Source organism: Vipera ursinii (genome assembly GCF_947247035.1).
Source record: "Vipera ursinii genome assembly, contig: SUPER_7_unloc_1, whole genome shotgun sequence".
NCBI classification, from domain to species: Eukaryota; Metazoa; Chordata; class Lepidosauria; order Squamata; family Viperidae; genus Vipera; species Vipera ursinii.
The window spans coordinates 54,100-76,753 of NW_028148443.1; the positions used below are offsets into that span (position 1 = coordinate 54,100).

The 22,654-nt window shown below is 44.6% G+C and overlaps 1 protein-coding gene across 1 annotated transcript; it reads right to left on the minus strand.

Annotated features, from left to right (window-relative positions):
• Nucleotides 1-8,100: 8,100 nt before the first annotated feature.
• On the minus strand, nt 8,101-17,911 carry BEND4 (BEN domain containing 4; the record flags this gene model as incomplete). Its single annotated transcript, XM_083379964.1, has 4 exons — nt 8,101-8,318; nt 11,587-11,827; nt 16,161-16,252; nt 17,203-17,911. The coding sequence occupies 4 exons, from the start codon at nt 17,909-17,911 to the stop codon at nt 8,101-8,103; spliced, it is 1,260 nt and encodes a 419-aa protein (XP_083236090.1).
• Nucleotides 17,912-22,654: the final 4,743 nt, after the last annotated feature.

Consider the following 22,654-nt stretch of genomic DNA (forward strand, 5'->3'; position numbering starts at 1 on the left):
TTTCACCAAAACATCACTAGGCTATATTACATTAGTTCACTTTGTACAGCATCGTTTTGTGATATACCTTAAAACACTGGACAAATAGCTCCTATAATCGACGTAAACACTTGTAACGATTAAAAAAAAATGTCAGAAGGGATGAAATTCTAGGTCACGGTATCCACAAATATTTTTTCCCCTACAAAATGGAACGAAGTCATGTTGGCACCGATGTGTGCATCGTAACAATACATAACTGGGGGGAGAAAAAAAAAATAGCTACAAAAACTTGAGGGAAGATTTTTGTGATCGGAGTGAGTAAGGCAGTGGGTTCCTTCCTAAAAAGGGCACTGAAAGTGTAGACCAGTTTTTGCTGCAGTGGCTCGTAGATGGACTCAAGTCCTCAAACTCTCTGGGGTTTCAAATCCTCTTTGGGATTTAGACAGGTGGTCCTCAACTTACGACCACAATTCAGCCCAGATTTGATGTTGCTAAGTGAGAAATCCGTTGAGTGAGTCTTGCCCCGTTTTATGACTTTGCTCACCACGCTTCTTTGGCGAATCCTTTGAGCTTTCCGGCCAGGACTGAGAATTTTAATTTTTAACTTATTGTAATTGGGTTTTTTAATCAGAGTTATAGGGGTTTTAGATTTTCAATTAAGGATAATTTAATCTATTTTAATTGTTATTAACTTTTGTATTGTAATATTGTTTTAATCGCCTTGTGAACCGCCCTGGGTCCTACAGGAGAAAGGCGGTATATAAGTTCAATAAATAAATAAATAAATCCTTGCAGTTCTTAAAATTGGTAATGCGGTGGTTAATTGAATCCGGCTTCCCCCCCCCCCCCCCCATTGGCTCTGCTTGTCAGAAGGTGACTCACCCCGGATGCTGCAACCGTCATAAATTTGGAGTTGCCAAGTGTCCAAACGTAAAATCACGTGACCACGGGGATGCTGCAACAATCGTTAAGTGTGGAAAAAATGGTCGTAAGTCACTTCAGTGCCGTAACTGAACGGTCGCTAAATGAACTGGGCGTAAGTTGAGGATTACCTTTCTTGATGGACCTTTATGCTTTAGAGAACTGCATGCAATGCATTAGCTTTAGGACAGGGGTCTTCAAACGGGTCCCTTTTATGACTTGTGGACTTCAACTCCCAGAATTCCTCAGCCAGGTACGCGTGCCTGGAATTCTGGGAGTTGAAGTCCACAAGTCATAAAAGGGACAAGTTTGAAGACCCCGGCTTTAGGAGTTAACCTTAAATCCTGCTGCTCAGCTGTTGAACCCCGTAGAATATTTAGTTTCCTACATCTCGGGAGTCCCATATAGGAGAAACTGGCCATGTAGGGTCTACGTCAGATGCTCAGCATAGTTGTAAATACTACACAGGCGAGGGAGCTTAAGGGGAAGGTGGACTATCTACCATTCTGAAGGAACCTGTGATATAATGCTTTGACCTTCACCCATCTTGGTTGGGGCACCTGGTGGTGCTTCCAGGAGCTGCTTATGTTGCTAAGGTCCTAGCGAGGCAACCCAAAGAGGATTTGGCACCCTAAAGAGAGGGCAGGCTTCTGCATCTGGCCCATTTGAGGTAAAAATGTTAATTTTACTATCCGTGACACTTAAAAAGATCCCAAAAACAAGCAAGGTGCTCCTTCCTCGGAACACCGTTCAGCTGAGCTGTGCAGGTCTTCTCTTTCAAACTTTGGCATTTGAACTGTAAGCCTTAGGAGAACCTAGATCAGGTTCTCCAAAACCTGGCAACTTGGAAGACTTGTGGACTTCCAACTGCCAGGATTCCCCCAGCCAGCCACAAGTCTTGAAAGTTGCTAAGTTTGGAGACCCCTGACCAGACCATTTCTCTCCATTAGCATTTAATTCCCTGCCCTTGGGAGAATTTGAGAGGGTGGGAGAAAAGATCTATCTTTCCTTCTCCTGACCTATTATGTTCATGCACACTGAATTCTTCCAAGGGAAACAGTCCATCAAATTTTGTCCTCGTGTAAACCACAGCTTCTCCTTGACTTCTCCTGTCTCGTTCACACTTGTTGTCAACACCAAAACTTTTTAAGTCAAACGTGTCGCCAGGGTGGGGTCAAAAACGTCAAGATGATAGCCTTGGAATAAAAAAGCTTCGCTTTCTTTTAAATGTGCTTGCAACATCTGTGAGACACGTAAAGGTGGAGGCTTGATCGCACACCATCATGCGTGCTCTTTGATTATTATTATTTTTTTATTTTTATTTTTTAACCACACCCTGTAGATACCTCTGCTCTCGCGTTTTCTCTGTCTCCGAAGAAGTATTTTTCAGGTCAACCACGATTGCAAGTGGCTATGTGGTAAACGATATAAAAATAGGAAAACGTGGCCTATTAGTAGACTTATTTGTAATAGACGACAATCCGAACCCTTTTGGGTCATCGTTACAAACATACTGTATGTCCTTATTTAAACAGAGAAACAAAATGACTAAAGGAGTTGGAGCAACTTCAGATTTCCTGCTAGCTTCCTCAAAGAGTTTCTTTGTGGGGAGCTGTCAGGAAGTATCAGAAATCTTTCCTTCATTCCTCCTTTCCCTTCTTCCTTCCTTCCTTCCTTCCTTCCTTCCTTTCTCCCCTTTCCTTTCTTCTTCCATCCCTCCTTCCTTCCTTCCCCTTCCCTCCCTCCCTCCTTCCTTCCTTCCTTCCTTCCTTCCTTCCTTCCTTCCTTCCTTCCTTCCTTCCTTCCTTCCTTCCTTCCTTCCTTCCTTCCTTGTTTTTATATGCCCCTATAACATGTGGCTTCGGGAAGCAATTTAAATTTGGGGGGGGGGGAAGAATTTACACCTTGGTGTAGCAGAGGCTTTACACCAGATAAACCAGCCACATCACAACTTTGGCCCAAAGCATGTTTAGAGAAACTACGAAAGAACAATTAATATATTTAAGCATGAACAATTAGACCAATCTCTAGGGCTGTATTTGTAGGGAGCTGAAATAAGCAGATTGATAGATGTAATATCAATTGGCCTTTCCTGACCAAGTCTTAAAACTGCTATGATTTTATTTATTTTTTATTGTATATATACAATGTATACCATACATTGTATATATACAATGTACATGGCGAAAAGCATTTCGTTTTCACTGCAAGGAAGCCAAAAGCATCAAACTTTCTGGAATCTCAGAGGCTTTCTTTAATCTGATAAGATTCCATGGTCTTTTTTTGTTTTTCATTATTATTATTATTATTATTATTATTATTATTGTTATTATTAATTTGATTTAGTAGTTCTTCACCATTTAGCAATTTTATATGCAGTATAAATACGTACGTGGCCATTGCTCAAACTTAATAGCTGCCTACAATGCAGGGAGCACCAGCATTCAAATCGGTCCAAACTAAGGGTGTAAAAGCTACTACAGCATAGTCTCTCTGGTGCCATACTTGGCAATATTAGAAAATCCATATTCCATACTGGACCATATCTCCAATTTTCAGGAAGAGACGAAAAAGCGATTATTGCCCCCGCCCCACGTTGCTCAGGCTAAGCTGGAGGCACGTGATCCTAGATAAGAAGACACGGACTTAACGGTCAATGTTATCTTTCCTTACCTGGAATAAGGTCAACCCTTAGTCAGGCCCATAATCAGATAGCCAAGAGATTACACCAGGGGTGTGTGGTGGAATTGGTTGCCTCTCATGCCAGTGTTTCTAGTCCTCAAGGAAGAAGCAGTTTGCTAGAGGTTGATAGACCTTCCCTTCGACTCGGAGACATGCAACTTCTTCTTTATAACGGTGGCCTTAAATCTTAGAACCGATAGACCAGGGATGTTTTAACGCTGGCCACTTGATGAGCTGTGGACTTCAACTCCCAGCATTGCCCAGCCAAAGTTGGGCATCTTTCCGTAGATGCTACGTGCCTGTTGTACTTTCAGAACGTATCATTGGAACCAAGATAGGAATCGGAAGAAAACGTCCCGTTAAATGAGCTTTGACCACTGGGCTAAGCAAATCCCATCTGGTACTGTTTTCAATGAGGTTTTCTCTGCGAGGGCTTGAGGCGCTTAATTCAAATGGCAGGTATTTTACACTACACACACCAACACTGGAATTGCACACAGGTTATATCAAAATGCATCCTACACGACATTCTACAGCGATGTGGGCTTGTGCATCCTATCAGACACGTTTCACCAAGGAGATGGGCAAGTTTCATCACAGGAAATGTTACACCACTAAGGTCCACACCACAAAGAGGAATGTGGCATTTGAGGTATTTGTCACACACAACAACACGAAACAGCTAGAGCAGACTTGCTGCAGTTTGGGAAGAATAGACAATTATTATTATTTTTTTCTTTATACACGGGCTTTCTCGCGGCTACTGATGATTAGCAGATTTTGGTTTAGGAGCAGGGGTGGTGGTGGGGAAATCCTCAGCTTATGTTAAGATGCAAAGATGACTACAAGGAATATAAATTCTTTCATCCTCCAACGTTCACTCAGAACTGGAGGAGCTTCTTGGCGGAGAAAAGCGGAAGGTCCTCAAGGAAAAAACAAAAGTCCTTTTGAAAGAAAAAAGAAAAAAAAAGCAACTTTGGGATTCCCTGTTTAATATTTCTTTCTAATGTTAGATTCAGAATTGCCTGCCTGCCTTCCTTTAAGTCAGAGTTCCCCATACATCCCAGTTTGGTGGGCCGGAAAGGAAAGGGGACAGCAGAGAAATGGGCCCGTGCGCGGCCCGCACATATGTGCAAACGGGCACACGCACAACAGTGGTGCTAGCATGCACATGCATGCGCAAACGGTCTGCATGCATGCGCAAACGGGCCTCTGGCACATGTGTGACGCTGCCGGAGGTGCTAGCGTCCCCGCGCATGTGCAAATGGGGCCGCTAGTGCCCGCGCGGTGGTGCTACCACGAGTAGGGTGGGGCTTGCCAGCTATCCCCACAGATCATAAGTTGGGAACTCCTGCTTTAAGTTAGAAAGACGGTCTTTAAATGGAGTCGGTTAATGCCAGAGGGCAGTTCTTGCCTTGTTTGGCAGGGAAGCAACACACCAGCTCCAGTTGTTTTTTTTAAAATTAAGCTGACAAGAAAACAGCAATAAGCGATCCAAAATTCCTTTTTTTTAAAAAAAAAGAAAAAGAAAAAGCTATTTGCTATCCCCCTGACAAGTCTTCGCTTGGCTCTTGGTCAAGGAGACAGAGCCAATGGCTTTCTTTGCCTACTAAACCAGTTGTCTCCCAGGGCTGCCAGTTCAAGGGCGTACAATAGTGATTGTGCAAAAGAAAAAAAAAGGGGTGGGTGGGAAGGAAACGACAAAGGGACGGTAAAATTAAAATCATGGTGGTCTGCGGAGATTCTCGGTCTTCCAGGTCAGGTCTGTCTCCTTTCTCAGGAGGCAACTGGACACTCCAGTTTTTCTTTGAAGACCTTTGCATCTCAAACTGAAGCGCAGACGGTTCCCGCCGTCTGCAACATTTTCTGGGGAGGATGAACGGATTTCCAGAAAACATTGCAGACCGCAGGGACCGTTTGCGTTTCGCTTGGAGAGGCAGACAACGCAGACTCATCCCCAAAATCCTGCATGCGTCTTCCACAGTGAAGGGACCCAGGGCAGAAAAAAAAACGTCTTGCATCCAAGGAGGCTCCACACCCATTTGCACCGCTCAGGTGACCCTGAGGACGCAGGTAAGCCTCCAAGTGGCCTCAATGCCTCTCTTAAAAGAAGGCGAAGGACCAGCTTTCTGCAAGGAGTATAAATCCTCCCATTCCCCCCACCATCCAGTCAGAGCTGAAGAAGCTTCGGGGATGAGAAGAGAAACGTCTTCGAAGGAAAAAACAAGAAAATCCAGTTGCCTCCTGAAAAAAGGCACATTTGGGAGAAGGAGGGAAGAGGACGAGGAGGAGGAAGATGGGAGGGAAAGAAGGAGAAGGCTAGGAGAGAAAGAGACACAGAGAAAGAGAAAAAGAAGAGAGGGAGGAGGGGGAAGGAAGAAGGAAGAGGAGGTGAAGGATAAGGGGAAGGGAAAGAAAGAGGAAGGGGAAGAAGGAAGAGGAGGAAGCCTTTTCAAGTGGCCTCAACAACTCTCTAAAAAGAAGGCAAATGACCAGCTCTCTGCAAGGAGTATAAATCCTTCCATTTCCCCACCATCCAATCAGAGCCGAAGAAGCTTCTGGGATGAGAAGCGAAATCTCTTCAAAGAAAAACAAGGAAGTCCAGTTGCCTCCTGAAAAAGCTTCTTTGGGAGAAGGATGAAAGGGAAAGAGGAGGATTAAGATGCGATGAAAGGAAGGAAGAAGACAGAGAGAGTGAGAAAAAAAGGAAGAAGAAGAGCAAGAGGAAGGGGGTAGAAAAAGGAAGAGGTGAAGGATAAGGGAAAGAGGAAGGAAAAGGAGGAGGCCTTTTCAAATGGCCTCAACGACCCTCTCAAAGGAGGCAAATGACCAGCTCTCTGCAAGGAGTATAAATCTTTCCACTTCCTCACCATCCAGTCAGAGCCGAAGAAGCTTCTGGGATGAGAAGCGAAACATCTTCAAAGGAAAAATGAGAAAGTCCAGTGGCCTCCTGGAAAGAAAAAAGCCCCTTTGGGACAAAATCATGATGGCACCTAATGAAAAGAGCAGAGGAAGCCGGCAGCATAATGCAGGCTTTCTCTCAACGTGGCTTGTTCAGAATTAGGAGAATAATTTAAGCGCCTTCTGAAGAAAACCCTGAACGCAAAGGTTGACTGCAGACAACTCTTCAAAACTCTCCGCACAAAGCAGAGTTCCCTCCATCCCACCCCATCGATCCGCGCTCCTCATTTCGATATCTTTCAGTTTGCAGGGAAATTGTTCATACAAAAAAGCAGCCCTTGATTTACAACGGCTCGTTTTAGTGACCGGCTGAAGTTACAATGGCATTGAAAAATGCGGCTTTCATTACCCTGTTTTCCCACTTAACGACCGTGGCAGCAACCCCCACCCCACCCCACCACCCCAGTCACACGATCAAAATTCAAACGCTTGGCCACCGACTCGCATTTATGACGGTCGCAGTGTCACCGGGGGTAGGGGTCCCGCGATCCCCTTTTGCGACCTTCTGACAAGGAAAGTCAGCGGGGGGAAGCCAGATTCAGCGAACAGCTGCGTGACCAACTTAACAATGGCAGGGATTATTCGATTAACAACGGTGGACGGAAAGATCGTAAAATGGGGCGGCGCTCACTTAAGAAACGTCTGACTGAGCGACAGAAGTGTTCAGCTCAATTTTGGTGGTGAGTTTTCTCAGAGAGCGGCTCTTGCAGGGGACACGTTCACAAGCCGTTTGCTGTGGCTGAGTCCAAAACTTGATAAAATTCAATCAGAATCAATCAGAATAGGAGCTGGAAGGGACCCCGGAGGTCTTCTAGCCCAGCCTCCTGCTCAAGGAGCAGACCCTAGATCAGGGGTGGGGAACCTTGGCCCCTTCATGACTCGTGGACTTCAACTCCCAGAATTCCTGAGCCAGCATGGCTGAGCTTGGAAACCTCTCCCTTTCCCCTCAGCATGGCTGGCTCAGGAATTCTGGGAGTTGAAGTCCACGAGTCGTGAAGAGGCCACGGAATCGCTCTGGTTGTTAACTTAGTCACACGGCCCTTCAGCAAATCCGGCTTCTTCCCCAATTGGCTTTGCTTAGCAGAAGGTCACCAAAGGGGATCACGTGACCCCAAGACGCTGCAACTCTCATAACTGCAAGTCAGTTGGCAAGTGTCCAAATTTTGATCACCATGCCTCAATGGTTGCGTGAAAGACAGTCGTAAGTCATTTTTTTCAAGGCCGTTGTAACTTTGAACGGTCACTAAACGTACCATTGCAATCCGAAGATCACCTGTACTTCCTTATTGGCTTGCAAGACTAGTGTTAAAACCAGCTTCTCACAATCTGGGATGAATGACAGCACAACCACACACTCTGGAAGAGGACGGGAGCTGTAAGCCAGCACATCTGGCTGGGGAAATCCTACTTTTACACACATCGCCTTGGACACAACTCAATCCTCAACATGCTTTGGATTCTTAATTCACATTAAAATGGAACACCGAACAGCCAGAACAGCCAGTCTCTTGTCTTTCCCTTGCCTCTCCTTCTGGATCGCCTTCCTTCCGACCATCAATCTCCAGAGCCATCATGGATACCTCTGCCGAAAAGGTCGTCGTGGGAACTATGTTGATCAATCCCATCGTAGTACGAATTCCCGTTATGCAGGAATGTCCCCACTGCCCGTCCTTGCCGAGCGTGTCCCACCGCATCACTGAAGACCTTGTTGATCTGTTCTTCGGAAGGCATCCACCAATCCGGGTTAGAGGTGCAATGCATCCGAATGAATTCTGTGAAGAAATCAGCAAGTGACCTCCCGTGGTATTGAACAACTGAGTCTAGGCCCATGGTGGCGAACCTATGGTACGCGTGCCACAGGTGGCACACAGAGCCCTCTCTGTGGGCACGTGCGCCCTCGCCCCAGTCCTAGGCCTTCAGCTGGGTTTTATAAAACCTTTTTGCTTTAGGCCTCCGCCGCTGTGTGCAAAAAAAAAAAGGTTCAATCAATCATTCAATTTCAACTTCTCACGGGAAAAAAAATCTCGCAAAGTTGGAATTGATTGATAGAACTTTTTATTCCCACCCAGTTACCATGGCAGCCATGCCCACCCAATGGGCCATGCCCACCCAATGGACCACACCCACCCGGCACCCAACAATACATAAGTAGGTTTTGGATTGCAGTTTGGGCACTCAGTCTCTAAAAGGTTCGCCATCACTAGGACAATTCATGCATGGCCAACTTTTCATGGCCAAGTCATCATGGCCAAGTCGCCATGGCCAACTCACCTTGGCCAATGCGTCATGGCCAAATCACCATGGCCAACTCATTATGGCCAAGTTGTCACAGCCAACTCGCCATGGCCAACTCATCATGGCCAACTTGCTATGGCCAACTTGTTACAGTTAACTTGCCGCAGGAGAAGAATTACACTAATGTTAAAGAAATGGTGAAATAGAATCATTGGAGAAAGAAGCAAAGTAAAAGGAAGGACAGAATGAAATGTGAACGGCCAAAATTAAAACAGTGCTTTATTTATTTTAAATAATTAAACAGGATTGTGACGTTGTCCCACAGCGAGTTGGCTGTGGTGAATTGGCTGTGGCAACTCGGCCACAGTGGGCTGTGACAAGTTGTCCCATTGGGTAAACAAGTGGTCTTGTGAACTGGGCCAGTGGCAGAAGAGTATGGACGATGGGCATGCGGCTTCTTAAGAGGTGAATAACCTGGCAAGTTTGATGTTTAGTCGGCAGCCTTGTGGGCAAAGTAATCCTCAACAAAACTCCAAAATAGAGCAAATTGTGTAAGGGGGTTGAGCCACCTGGATTGCCAAGCAAAAGGCTTGTTGGAAGGAAAGGCTTGTTGGGATGCAATGTATGGAAAGTGGAAGAATATCTAAAGACAAGGAGCTAAGGCAGGGGTCCACGAAAGGTTTGGAAACTTAGATACGGACTACTGAGTAGGACGGTGTTTATCTTACATTTAAAAACAGAAACAAATCTCAGCGCCCAAAGAAGAGGTAAGACAACCCAATACAACTTGTCTTGTTTTGTAACACAATTGGATTTTGTGCAATATGTCCCGCTGAAGGTTTTGTGTTTGTGTCTGTGTCTGTGTGTGGAGGGACAATGGAGAAAAGAAGTTACTGAAGAAACAAGGACTTCTCAACATTGTTTTGGGGAAAAATTCTGCCTAGCTGTATCCTGCCTTTTTGTTCTCCACGTTGTGTTTCTCTAAGTTTGTAGCATGGACGCAACCTTGTGCTCTGCAACAGAGGAAATGGTCTCGGAGAGACGTTTGATTCTGAAGCAGGACAAATTCCTTTCTCTTTTAACCGAATGCTTAAATATGTAGTATATCCCTCAGGTGTCCTACAACCGGACGCAATACACGTGAGAGAAATGTCCTACTTTTACAGCTGGAGACCAAATGCCTTTGTTCAGAATTGTACAGAGTAATCTCACACAGCCAAAGGTCTGTGTCAAGACCAAGCTTTTGTAAGCTCCGAGAAAACAGGCTCATGTGACCTCTGAAAATTCAGACCATCATAACTCTTACAATGCATCTTAGGATGCTATGAGGGCCACATGCTCCATTTATGAGCATCAGTCGTGGGGAATGAGCGTGCAAGGTGTCACTAATTGGTCCAGGGGGACCTCATTGGGACCTAGCAGAAGCAACCCAGGAGAATTAGACTTTAGAGGGAAAGAATATTCCCACCGTCTATCACTGATCTCCTGAGGATGTCCTCAAGTGGAGACCCCTGTAAGAAAAGGGAGGTGGCATCTCAGACACTTTCTCTTGAAAGGGCAATAACAGAATAGCAGAATAACGTATTAAAGGAATAGAACAACAGAATAACAACAGAATAACAGAATTAACAGAACAACAGAAAACAGAATAGCAGAATAACACATTAAAAGAGTAGAATGACAGAATAGCAACAGAATAACAGAATTAACAGAACAACAAAAAATAGAATAGCAGAAAAACGCATTAAAAGAGTAGAATAACAGAATAACAACAGAATAACAGAATTAACAGAACAACAGAAAATAGAACAGCAGAATAACACATTAAAAGAGTAGAATAACAGCATAACAACAGAATAAGAATTAACAGAACAACAGAAAATAGAATAGCAGAATAACAGAATTAAAAGAGTAGAATAACAGAATAACAACAGAATAACAGAATTAACAGAACAACAGAAAATAGAATAGCAGAATAACACATTAAAAGAATAGAATAACAACAGAATAACAGAATTAACAGAACAATAGAAAATAGAACAGCAGAATAACACATTAAAAGAGTAGAATAACAGCATAACAACAGAATAAGAATTAACAGAACAACAGAAAATAGAATAGCAGAATAACAGAATTAAAAGAGTAGAATAACAGAATAACAGAATTAACAGAACAACAGAAAATAGAACAGCAGAATAACAGAATTAAAAGAGTAGAATAACAGCATAACAACAGAATAACAGAATTAACAGAACAACAGAAAATAGAATAGCAGAATAACATTAAAAGAGTAGAATAACAGAATAACAACAGAATAACAGAATTAACAGAACAATAGAAAATAGAACAGCAGAATAACACATTAAAAGAGTAGAATAACAGCATAACAACAGAATAAGAATTAACAGAACAACAGAAAATAGAACAGCAGAATAACAGAATTAAAAGAGTAGAATAACAGCATAACAACAGAATAACAGAATTAACAGAACAACAGAAAATAGAATAGCAGAATAACAGAATTAAAAGAGTAGAATAACAGAATAACAACAGAATAACAGAATTAACAGAACAACAGAAAATAGAACAGCAGAACAACACATTAAAAGAATAGAATGACAGAATAACTGAATTAACAAAATAACAGAAAATAGAGGTGGCATCTCAGACACTTCCTCTTGAAAGGGCAACTCCATCTAAGCTCCAGGACTTCCCCCAAAGGACCCTCCCTTCTCTACCACACGTCGAATCTGGTGAAATGAGATTGTGCATGGCGGACGTTGAGTGAAAAGATGCAGTCAGTACCTCTGAGACATGTTACTTTCACTGGATCCAGAGGCCGTCTTTCAGGACCAGTGTCTCCTGACTGCACTGACCTTTTTCTTTTCCCAAGGCCGCACGAGTACTTAAGCTCATCGGTGGTGAAGACAAATCTGATGAGGTAGCGAAGGAGACGCCGCCCGTCTTTCTTGGAGGAGTTGACGGCCTCGTCCCACTGTTTGCTAGTGATGAAGACGGGGTAATTGTTCAGCAATTGCTTGCTCCCCTAAAAATAACAGAAGAACAACAGAATAGCAGAAGAACAACAGAATAACAATAGATTAACAGGATGAACAGAATAACAGAATTAACAGAATAACAGAGTAACACATTAAAAGGATAGTAACAGAACAACAACAGAATAACAAAACAGAATAATAGAATAGCAGAATAACACATTGAAAGAATAGAATAGCAGATTAGAATAACAGAATAACAACAGAAAACAATACAAGAATAACACATTAAAAGAATAGAATAACAGAATAACAACAGAATAACAGAATTAACAGAATAACAGAAAATAGAATAGCAGAACAACACATTAAAAGAGTAGAATAACAGAATAACAACAGAATAACAGAATTAACAGAATAACAGAAAATAGAATAGCAGAATAACACATTAAAAGAGTAGAATAACAGAATAACAGACTAGAACAACAGAGTTAGAGAATTAACAATAACAGAAAACAGAATAGCAGAATAACACATTAAAAGAATAGAATAACAGAATTAACAGAATAACAGAAACTAGAATAGCAGAATAACACATTAAAAGAATAGAATAACAGAATAGAATAGAATAACAGAATAATAACAGAATTAACAGAATAACAGAACAGAATAATAGAGCAGCAGGATAACAGAACAGAGTAACAAAATATCAGAGTAACAATAACAACAGAAGAACAACAAAATAACACTATAACAGGATAAAACAACAGGATAACAGAATAAGGAAGGGACCTTGGAGGTCTTCTAGTCCAACCCCCTGCTGGAGCAGAAACCCCCAAAGCAACGAGCATGCCCAGGTTGTCAGGAGGCCCAGGAAACAGGGTGGAAAATGCAGCAGGCAAACTTGCAACCCAAACTTGACAGCCAGGAGCAAAGGATTTTTAATCCCGAGAACAAGGCAAATCAAGTTGCCTGTGCATTTTGTCCAGCAAGGAGAGTGAGATGGAAGAAACACCTTGGGAGCAGAAGATGCTATTTATAAGGTGCTTTTTTTGCAGGTGAGCTGAAGAGCGCCAGGAGCCAGCGATTGAGAAAGCTCGTGAAGTCTCATGTCTTCCACTCTCTTGTTAAAATGTGTAAAAAAACCAAAAAGACACGCCTCTGGAGCGGTGTGAATCCAACAGGCCTCTTTCAGACAAATGGCAAATACTGTAGGGTCTTCAAACTCGGCCCTTTTATGACTCATGGACTTCAACTCCCAGAATTCCTCACCCAGGTACGCTGGCTGAGGAATTCTGGGAGTTGAAGTCCATGAGTCATAAAAGAGCCGAGCTCCAGAAATGATTCTTTTAACAAACGTATTTCCACACAGATGGGTGTCATCCCGGTTGTTTTGTGCTCTTAGAAGCGCGGCAGTTACGTTGCCACGGCCACCAGTAAATCGAGTGGAAAGGGCAGGAGCCAAGCAGCAGGCTTATTAACGAATTTGGAATCTGCGCATTCCGTATAATTACCTTGGTGATGGTGATCACACCCGTCTGGGATACTGTTAATTGTTCCCGTTTGCCTGGTCCACCCGACTAGCTCTGAAAAGTCATTTTTATTCAATGAGCATAGAACATGGAATAACAGGGATGGGAGGGACCTTGGAGGTCTTCTAGTCCAACCCCCCCCTGCTCGAGCAGAACATACCCCCCCCGCTTAATTATTTAATGAGCTAGCTGTGGAGTTAAGGGAGGAACGTCTTGAATACTAGTGGCTAAGATGCAACAGCTAAGAAGGATTGTGAGTTTCCAGCCTTGCAGACTGAGAGCATCTTGGAGGGGGGGGGCACTGCGTGACACAAAATGCTAGCCCACTTGGGTCTGGCCAGAATCAGCGGCGCCCTTCCTTAAATCTGTCCTTATGGTTCTGTCTAAAAAGAAGGTGTATTCAGACATTCATCCAGATGTTTAAGGAGAGCGTAGCGTAGCGTTCTCTGAGCTTGGTTGCTTTCTTACAGACATCTCATTACCCAACTAGGTTTCATCATCAGTGGTAGAAGGGAGTGGGGTGTGTGGAAAGGAGGAAGAAGAAGAGGAGGAGGAGGAGGAGGAGGAGGAGGAGGAGGAGGCACCTGAAGGCAGGACAAGAAGCAACAGATGGAAACTAATCAAGGAGAGAAGCAACCTAGAATTAAGGAGAAATTTCCTGACAGTTAGCGGAACAACTCGCCTCCAGAAGTTGTGGGTGCTCCAACACTGGAAGTTGTTAAGAAGAGATTGGACAACCATTTGCCTGAAATGGTTTAGGGTTTCCTGCCTGAGCAGGGGGTTGGACTAGAAGACCTCCAAGGGTCCCTTCCAACTCTGTTACTCCGTTATTCCAATTTGACTTAATTTTTTTTTTGACACCTGCGGCAGTTCAGACCACTTGCCTAATTACCCCCGCAGACCGCACAAACGGTGACATTTGCATCAATGCGCACCATTTGCATAACGACATTGTTTCACAAATGAGCCAGATTGCATGGGTGACAGACTTTCGTATCTAATAGTCCTATAAAACTAGGTACCACAAGTATTGCAGGAGAACAGGCAGAGCCCAGGAGTGGAATCAAGAGAGGAATCAGCCTGGAATCGTTACGTTCCCACAAGCGGTTTAACTCCGCCCTCTTTTGAATTCCATTGATGCTTATCTAGCACCAATTTAGTGCTGTTTGTCGACCAGATTCTTGAGAAAGAAACCAGCTTAACTGGGATTTAATGTGTGGTCCGCATTCTTCACACCTGACATGTGTGTCTCCATTCCTACCTGCAGATAAAACGGCAGGCCAAACCTTTATGCTTAATTAGAGAGTCCTTGTCAACATTAAATATATTTGACTAGAGTTAATTGAACCAGAACTCATTTAAATGTGTAAACGACTTGCACACTTATTGAAAATCTAGGCAGGGATTGTTAATAACCGAGATGGTCAAATCAAATAAAGTTGAAACCAGATGCGGTTCACATGTGCCTGGAACTATAGATAAGTCCTCAACTTACAACAATTTGTTTAGTGACCTTCAAAGTTACGACGACACTGAAAAAAGTGACTCATGATTCGTTTTTCACCCTTACGACTGTTGCTGCATCCCCAGGGTCACGTGATCAGAATTCAAACATTTGGCAACTGACTCGTATTTATGATGGTGGTAGTGTCCCTGGGGTCCCCTTTTGCAACCTTCTGACCAGCAGACTCGAGGGGGAAGCCCGGTTCACTTAACAGCCGTGTGACTAATTTAACAACTGTATGACTTGCTTAGCAGCCGTGGCCAGGAAGGTCATAAAACAGGGCAAAATTCACAAGAAATGCCTCACTTAGCAACCTAAATTTTGGGCTCAATTATCTTATTGGATGCAGGCCTGGGCCTCCCAGGCCTAGAACAGACTTCCATAAGTGGCATCCACACACGTCCGGCAGGCCATTCTAGGCCTGGGAAGCCTCCTCCAGACCTCCGAGGCCTAGTACGGACTTCCGGAAGTGGTATCCATGCACTTCCAGTGGGCCGTTGTAGGCCTGGGAAACCTCCTCCAGACCTCCGAGGCCTAGAACGGACTTCCGGAAGTGGCATCCATGCATTTCCAGTGGGCCGTTGTAGGCCTGGGAAGCCTCCTTCAGACCTCCGAGGCCTAGAACAGACTTCCAGAAGTGGCATCCACACACGTCCGGCAGGCCATTCTAGGCCTGGGAAGCCTCCTCCAGACCTCCGAGGCCTAGAACGGACTTCCGGAAGTGGCATCCATGCACTTCCAGTGGGCCGTTGTAGGCCTGGGAAACCTCCTCCAGACCTCCGAGGCCTAGAACGGACTTCCGGAAGTGGCATCCATGCATTTCCAGTGGGCCGTTGTAGGCCTGGGAAGCCTCCTTCAGACCTCCGAGGCCTAGAACAGACTTCCAGAAGTGGCATCCACACACGTCCGGCAGGCCATTCTAGGCCTGGGAAGCCTCCTCCAGGCCTCCGAGACCTAGTCTGGACTTCCAGGAGCACTGTGCATTAAACCGGTTCTCTGAACTCAGCAAAATTTAGCCCCACTAACTTTCCAAGTCAGGGTATTTGGATCACCAAATAATTCTTCCTCTAATCTTGTGCATATCTGTCAAGGATTACCTGTATTAGATAGGAACCTATAAACTAAGTCTTGATGAAGACCTTTTATACAGAACCCCTGCTGGTCCAAAGGCTCTCATCAATCTAGTGTGTGGCCCCTGAGCAATAAGAATGTTGATTTTAAAAAACTCACATTGCTTAAGAAGTGACACTCTTGTTCCTCCATCCAGCACTGACCGGTTCTTCTGAGAGCTCATATAGACCAAATCTTTCCATTGACGACCCCCCTTCTGTCACCATCAAGACCTACCTCTGCTGGTTGCTCCACCGTCTGTGGCAACATCAGTTGATTGTGATGCTGGAGGACCATCTTCAAGTAGTCTAAAACAGTTTGGCAGGGCACTGCGAACAATGAGAAAGTTCCCACAGTCATACGTATTCGACTAAGAGCAAAACTGACTAGAGCTGGGGTCCCCAACCTCGAATGCGACAACTCGTTGTGCCCAACTCACTGCTGGACAACTTGCCATGGCCCACTCGCCATGGGACAACGTAACAATCCTGTTTAGTTATTTAAACAAAATGAATAAAAGCTTTGATTTTTGCCGTTCTCATTTCATTCTGTCCCTCCTTTTGCATCTTTTCTTTAATGACTCTATTCCACCATTTCTTCGATGTTAGTGTAACTCTTGTCCTGCAGTGAATTGTCCTGTGGCAAGTGGGCCCTGGCGAGTTGGCCACGATGAGTTGGCCTTAGTGAGTTGGCCATGATGAGTTGGCCCTAGTGAATTGGCCGTGATATGTTGGCCGTGATGACTTGGCCACAATGAATTGACCTTGGTGAATTGGCTGTGATGAGTTGGCCTTGGCAAGTTGGCCATGATGAGTGGGCTGTGATGAGTAGGCCTTGATGAGTTGGCCATGATGAGTTGGTCGGGATGAGTTGGCCATGATGAGTTGGCCTTGGTAATTGGCTGTGATGAGTTGGCCATGATGAGTTGGCAGTGGCAAGTTGCCCATGGCGAGTTGGCTCCAGTTGGCTCATAGACCCACACCCAACCCCTGGGTTGTGGCCCACTACCAGGCTGTGGCCTGCTTGAAACCAGGCCACGGGAGAAACAACTTAACAACTATGGCAAGAAAGTTGGGCAGAACTCAACACTTGTCTTGTTTAACAATGGGAATTCTGGACACAGTTGCAGTCATAAGTCAAGGAATACTTGTATTAGTGTACTACTTCTCTGTATTACGGTATCACCCTGCCACTCCTCCCTTTCTTCTGAAAATGTTGCGGGGAGCACCAGAAGGTGCTTCATCCTACCCCGAAGTCTCAACCAATAGCATCACCTTACCTGGAATGCTCTCCAATTTTCTTCGGAGTTCTTCGTTTTCTTGTTGCAAGGAAACCACCTCCTGCTCCAACTCTTGGCAACGAGGGCAGTAGCCTTCCTCTTCTTCTTCCTCCTCCTCCGGGAGGGTGGAAGAAGACGGGTGACCGTGAGACTCCGAAGTCGCCGGAGAAGCCCATCCCCCGAGAGTGTGCACTGGAGAGGTGGGAAGCGGGTCCATGTCGGCCAAGTGACCGAAATCCCCAGCCGAGGAAACGTTTTGCGAGGTGAAGCCTCCGGAAAGCAAATAGTTCTGAAGGGAATCGGTGAAGACTCTCAGGAAAGCCGAGGTCTGCTGCTTCTTCTGCACGTACTGCAATTCGAAGTCTGCGTTTTCGGAGGTCTGGCTGTGGACCATTTTGCCGAGCTGGCAATGCTCCGGCTTCTCATTAAAAGCCGGGCTCTCTTGTTTGACGCAGGAAGGCAGGGGCGGAGTGCGGCTGTGCTCCAGAAGTTTCCCTCCGCAGTTTAAAAGACTGAGGACTCGGCTACACTGTTGAGCAAAAGCATCCAAGATCATGCGACTCTCTGAAAGAGAAAAGGGCATTTTAGTCACCGGGGCTCCAAAGCAGACCCACTTCACGTCGCAAAGCCAAAGGATCAAAGAACTACAGCTGGTCCTCGGCTTACGGCTAACAACCGAGCCCAAACTTTCTGTCGTTAGGGGAGACATGTTAGACTCCAGGCCGAGCGTCCGAATAAAAGTCCAGGGTTAGTTTCGTTTCTGAAAAGTTGGCTGTTTATTGGATACGCGGCCTGGCAAAGGTGAGGTAAAAATGAACTCTATAGTGCCATCAGGCATCAGACCGTAATGGCATAGAAGAATGACTTTACCAGCCAAACCTCCCCAGATGTCCCCGTAGTGGCTTCAGAGGAACGTGGGGAAGAGCAGGCCGAGGCAGGCCAGGGCCCTTCAGGATTGGGAGAGGAGGAACAGGAGAGACAAGAGTTCAGGCGATGAGCAAGGGCCACCCCCACCTGATCCTAGAGCACGGAGAGTGGAGAGAAGGAGGGAACAATACAGGCAGGCTCAACTACTCAACTACTCGGGAGGAGAGCGTCCCGCTCCTCTCCACAAGGCCCACCTGGAGACTGAGACTTAAGGAGCCGCCGTGGGGTGGGGACTTTTGTCGGGAACAAACGCTGATTCCTTGGAGTTTTGTGCGTGTTGTTGCTGATCTCTTGTTCTGTGACTTCTGCTTGGAAACCTGGAAACTCTTGACTATTGGACTGACTGACCACGTTGCTTGAATGTTTCAAGACCACGGACTGTATTTCGGCTTCTCTCTTTTGAAAACTGCTCAGGCAAGCTAGGATTCCAACAGACTCGTGAAGTTTATGTTTTCTTCCTTGTTATCTCTATGGCCTTGAGTACTTTCTTAGGCTAATCAGCCTGTATTTGAACCTACTTTCAGCCAGAGTCCGCTGAAGGGATATGTGTGTGTGTGATCTTTTGTTGGAGGCTTGCCGGCAAATGTGGGAGCATTTGGGGAAAATTGGGAGCAATAAAAGAACTGTTTGAATTGCCAGCTGACTGCATTGCCTCTGTGCTGTGCCCTGGGTCATCACACAGGTTCTCTTTGTTACGGGAGCCATCTGCTATCTTCTTCACACCTGCTAGAATGTCCTTGAACGGTTTCCACACTGCTGACTCTCAGCAAGCTTCCGTAGAACTGGAGAGCTTAGCAACAGACATTTCGGGCAGAGTTGTGACTTTAATGGCATTGCTGAATGTATACATGTGAGGATGTGTAGAAATATTTAAGTTTCTATGGAGATTCTCAGTCATCCAGGTCACATCAAGAGCCTTGGTGGAGCAGTGGGCTAATGCCTCCTTAAGTAACCCCAGCTGCCTGCAATTAGTGCAGGTTCGAGTCCCACCAGGCTCAAGGTTGACTCAGCCTTCCATCCTTCCCAGGTAGGTAAAATGAGGACCCAGATTGTTGGGGGCAATTAAGCTGACTTTGTAATAATGCCGCTTGGGGTGTGTGTGTGAAAGCCCTAATAAGCAGGCATATACATAGAATGAAGGCTACTGCTAAGCTTGTAAGCCGCCCTGAGTCTTCGGAGAAGGGCGGGATATAAATGGAATTAAAATAAATTTAAAAAAAAATAGTTGTCCCAAAGGTGCTTTTTCACGAGGCAACTGGACTTTCTTGTTTTTCTTTGAAGAAAAACCATTCATTCAGAGCTGAAAAAGCTTCTTCGACGAGAAGCGAAACGTCTTCAAAGAAAAACAAGGAAGTTTTTCCCCCCCAGTGGTATAACTTTGAACAGTCACTAAATGAACTCTTGTAAGTTGAGGACTAACTGTACACCCTGCCTGTATTTCATGACACTCTTGGTGATCATCAGCACAGTGGTGGTGCCACAATGCTTAAAAATGGAGAAAATGCAATTGCATCAAGCTTGCTTTCAACTATATTGCTCTGGGCAACTTTTAAAGAACTGGGAGAATCTTATTTGGCCCCCAAGCAGAGATTTTTAAAACAGGATTAAAATCTGTGCAAGAGCAACAATGGCACATAACACAACAAAGAGCTGGTTGCTCTCCTCACTGCCCTTAAAAAAAAAAAGACTCTGCAATGGCTGTTTTAACTCAATGTGGCTAAATCCTGCAACATTTATTTATTTATTTTATTTATTTATTTTTATAACATTTATATACCGCCCTTTCCCGAAGGACTCAGGATTTAGCAGTGCTTTGCATAAAACTAAGCAGAACCATGGAGAGCTCCGAAGAAATTTGCAGAAAAAACGTGGCCAACTCAATGCTCAACGTGAATTCCTATAGCCAGGAAGAGCGGTCTTCTTCATTCCTGAAGAAGTATCCCTGATATTTATCCAGTGGGAATAGGAATTGAAATCAACGCTTCTTGGACGAGAAGCAAAATGTCCTCAAGAAAAAACAAAGTCCAGTTGTCTTTTGAAAAAGCCCTTTTGGGACAACCCTGACCTGGGACTGAGAATCTCCGTAGACACATCTGGAGAACATGGATCACCAGGAAGTTTGGTTCCGAACAGAACATTTTAATGAAGAATGAAATCTGTAACTCCACTGCTAAGATTCCTATTCTTTGTTGTAAGTATAGTAATAAATAAATAAGTAAGTAAGTAAGTAAGTAAGTAAGTAAAAATCCTTTATAGTCCACACTGGAAATCAATGGATGGTAAGGTAACATTCGCTCTGAGATGGCAACGAAAACTGAAATAATGTGATTCTAGGCATTAAAAATTATAATGCGTTTATAAACTACCTGTCAAGGGTGAAGAATCAGGGCCACACCTGAAGTTCCAGTTAACCTGATTTATTACTCTTAGCTGTACACAAGAATCTAGTCAACTAACAGTCAGGACTAGACTGATGGTAGATAAAGAGTCAATGGAATTCAAGAAAGATTAGATTCCAAATGCACGTGGAACGTAATGATTCCAGACTGATTCCTCTCTTGACTCTGCCCCCAGTCTCTGCCTGACCTTGTCGTACTCATCTCTTGCAGACATTTCTTTTTTTTGAGTGGACTTGTGGCCACAGCAAAAGAACTCAACATTTGTTCCGGCTTTTTCAAGGTGGAGCTTCAGTAGAGCAAAAAACTGTTAAGGTTTCATTAGGTTGCTTCAAGTTTCTTCTAAGACGTTTCGTACGAGTAAACAAATTCTCATCCTGATCAAAAGACGTCTTTAAGGAGCCCTTTTTTTCCTTTCAAGTATATATTTATTTTGCTTTATCATGAAAGGTAAAATGCAAAACCAAAGAACAAACCCACAAAAAACAAAAACGTACGTCCAGCGTTAACAACAAAAAAAGGAAAAAAAATTGGTGGACACACAAAGAGAGAGAAAAAGATGATCCAAATACCAAAATAAATTTAACATTTAAGGTATAGAATCCACCCCAGCTGGATGCTGGGGAGAAAAACAAAAAAAGAAGAAGCTTAGAGCTCTTTTTCCCGAATGGATCTTTAACAGAAGAAATATATCAATTGTTTCGACACATACCCTCCTGCTTGTTCTGAAAAATGTGGACTCAAGATGGACCAGTCACCCTAAGCCTTATCAAAGAAGGCAATTGAGGGTTTTGTTTTTTTAAAAAAATGATTTTAGATCTGTTGGAAGCTATAGAGTCATATCCCTTTGCTCAGGGAATGATCCAGGACGCAAAGGATCAGAAAGGTCCCAATCAGAAGGAGGTGGATCCCAACAGAAAGATGATGGGGTAGAATAATCCTTAGCACGGCAGTCCAGCAATTCTCAGTCCCTGTCCTGCTCTGCAAGGAAATACTTAAGTGGCTGTGAGGTCAAGTCACTGAATGCTTATCAGAGAAGCCACAGGTCAAAGTCCAGAGACTGAACAACTTATGAAGAAATAAGCTAGAAAAGAATATCTGTAGCTCAGGGTTGAACTGTGGGATCCTTGGTGCTCTCTGAGTTTGATGGTTTTCTTGCAGACATTTCATGACCCAACTAGGTAACTTCATCAATGCTAGGAATGAGGAGGAGGAGGAGGAGGAGGAGGACTGTGGGGTCTTCGGTGCTCTTCAAGCTTGGTGGTTTTCTTGCAGACGTTTCATAACCCAACTAGGTAACATCATCAGTGCTAGAAGGGAGGAGGAGGACTGTGGGGTCCTTGGTCCTCTCTGAGCTGGGTGGTTTCCTTGCAGACATTTCATGACCCAACTAGGTAACTTCATCAATGCTAGGAATGAGGGGGGAGGAGGAGGAGGAGGAGGAGGAGGAGGAGGAGGAGGGCGGCCATGGGATCCTTCGTGCTGTCTGAGCTTGGTGGGTTTTCCTGCAGAAAAACCCAACTAGGTAACATCATCAGCGCTAGGAAGGACAAACCCCATTCCCCACCCCCCACCCCCATAGTGCTGATGATGTTACCTAGTTGGGTACCGAAATGTCCGCAAGAAAACCATCAACCTCAGAGTGCACCGAGGACCCCACAGGAAATAAGCTTTCGTGGAAGTCACCGCTTTAGGAAAATAAATGAAACCCCCAAAACAGCAGATGCGCCCCCCCCCTGCCTCCCCACACACCCACAGGCTGACTACAAAGGACTCTGCAAAGGTTCTGATTAGACGGTAAGAGAGTCATGAAGAATTTAAACGGCAGCTCCAGCTTGGATGTAACGGTGCCTTCCCCTGGTTAGCCACCCCCTCCGTCTTGCTTTTGAAAAATACCAGCGGATATTATTGATTGGGACTTTGTAATTCAAATGCGCCGCAGTTTCTCATTCGTTTTAATCCTATCACAGACCCGAGACCTGAAGCTGTATTTACCCTGTGCATTTTAATCAGGATTATCCCAAGTTGGCAGGAATCCGTTCTTCTTTTGTCTCCTCTGTTATCTGCTCCATCCCTTAATGAAGCTAAGATAGGAGCTCAGCCTTGAAATATTTCATGTCCTCTGCTGA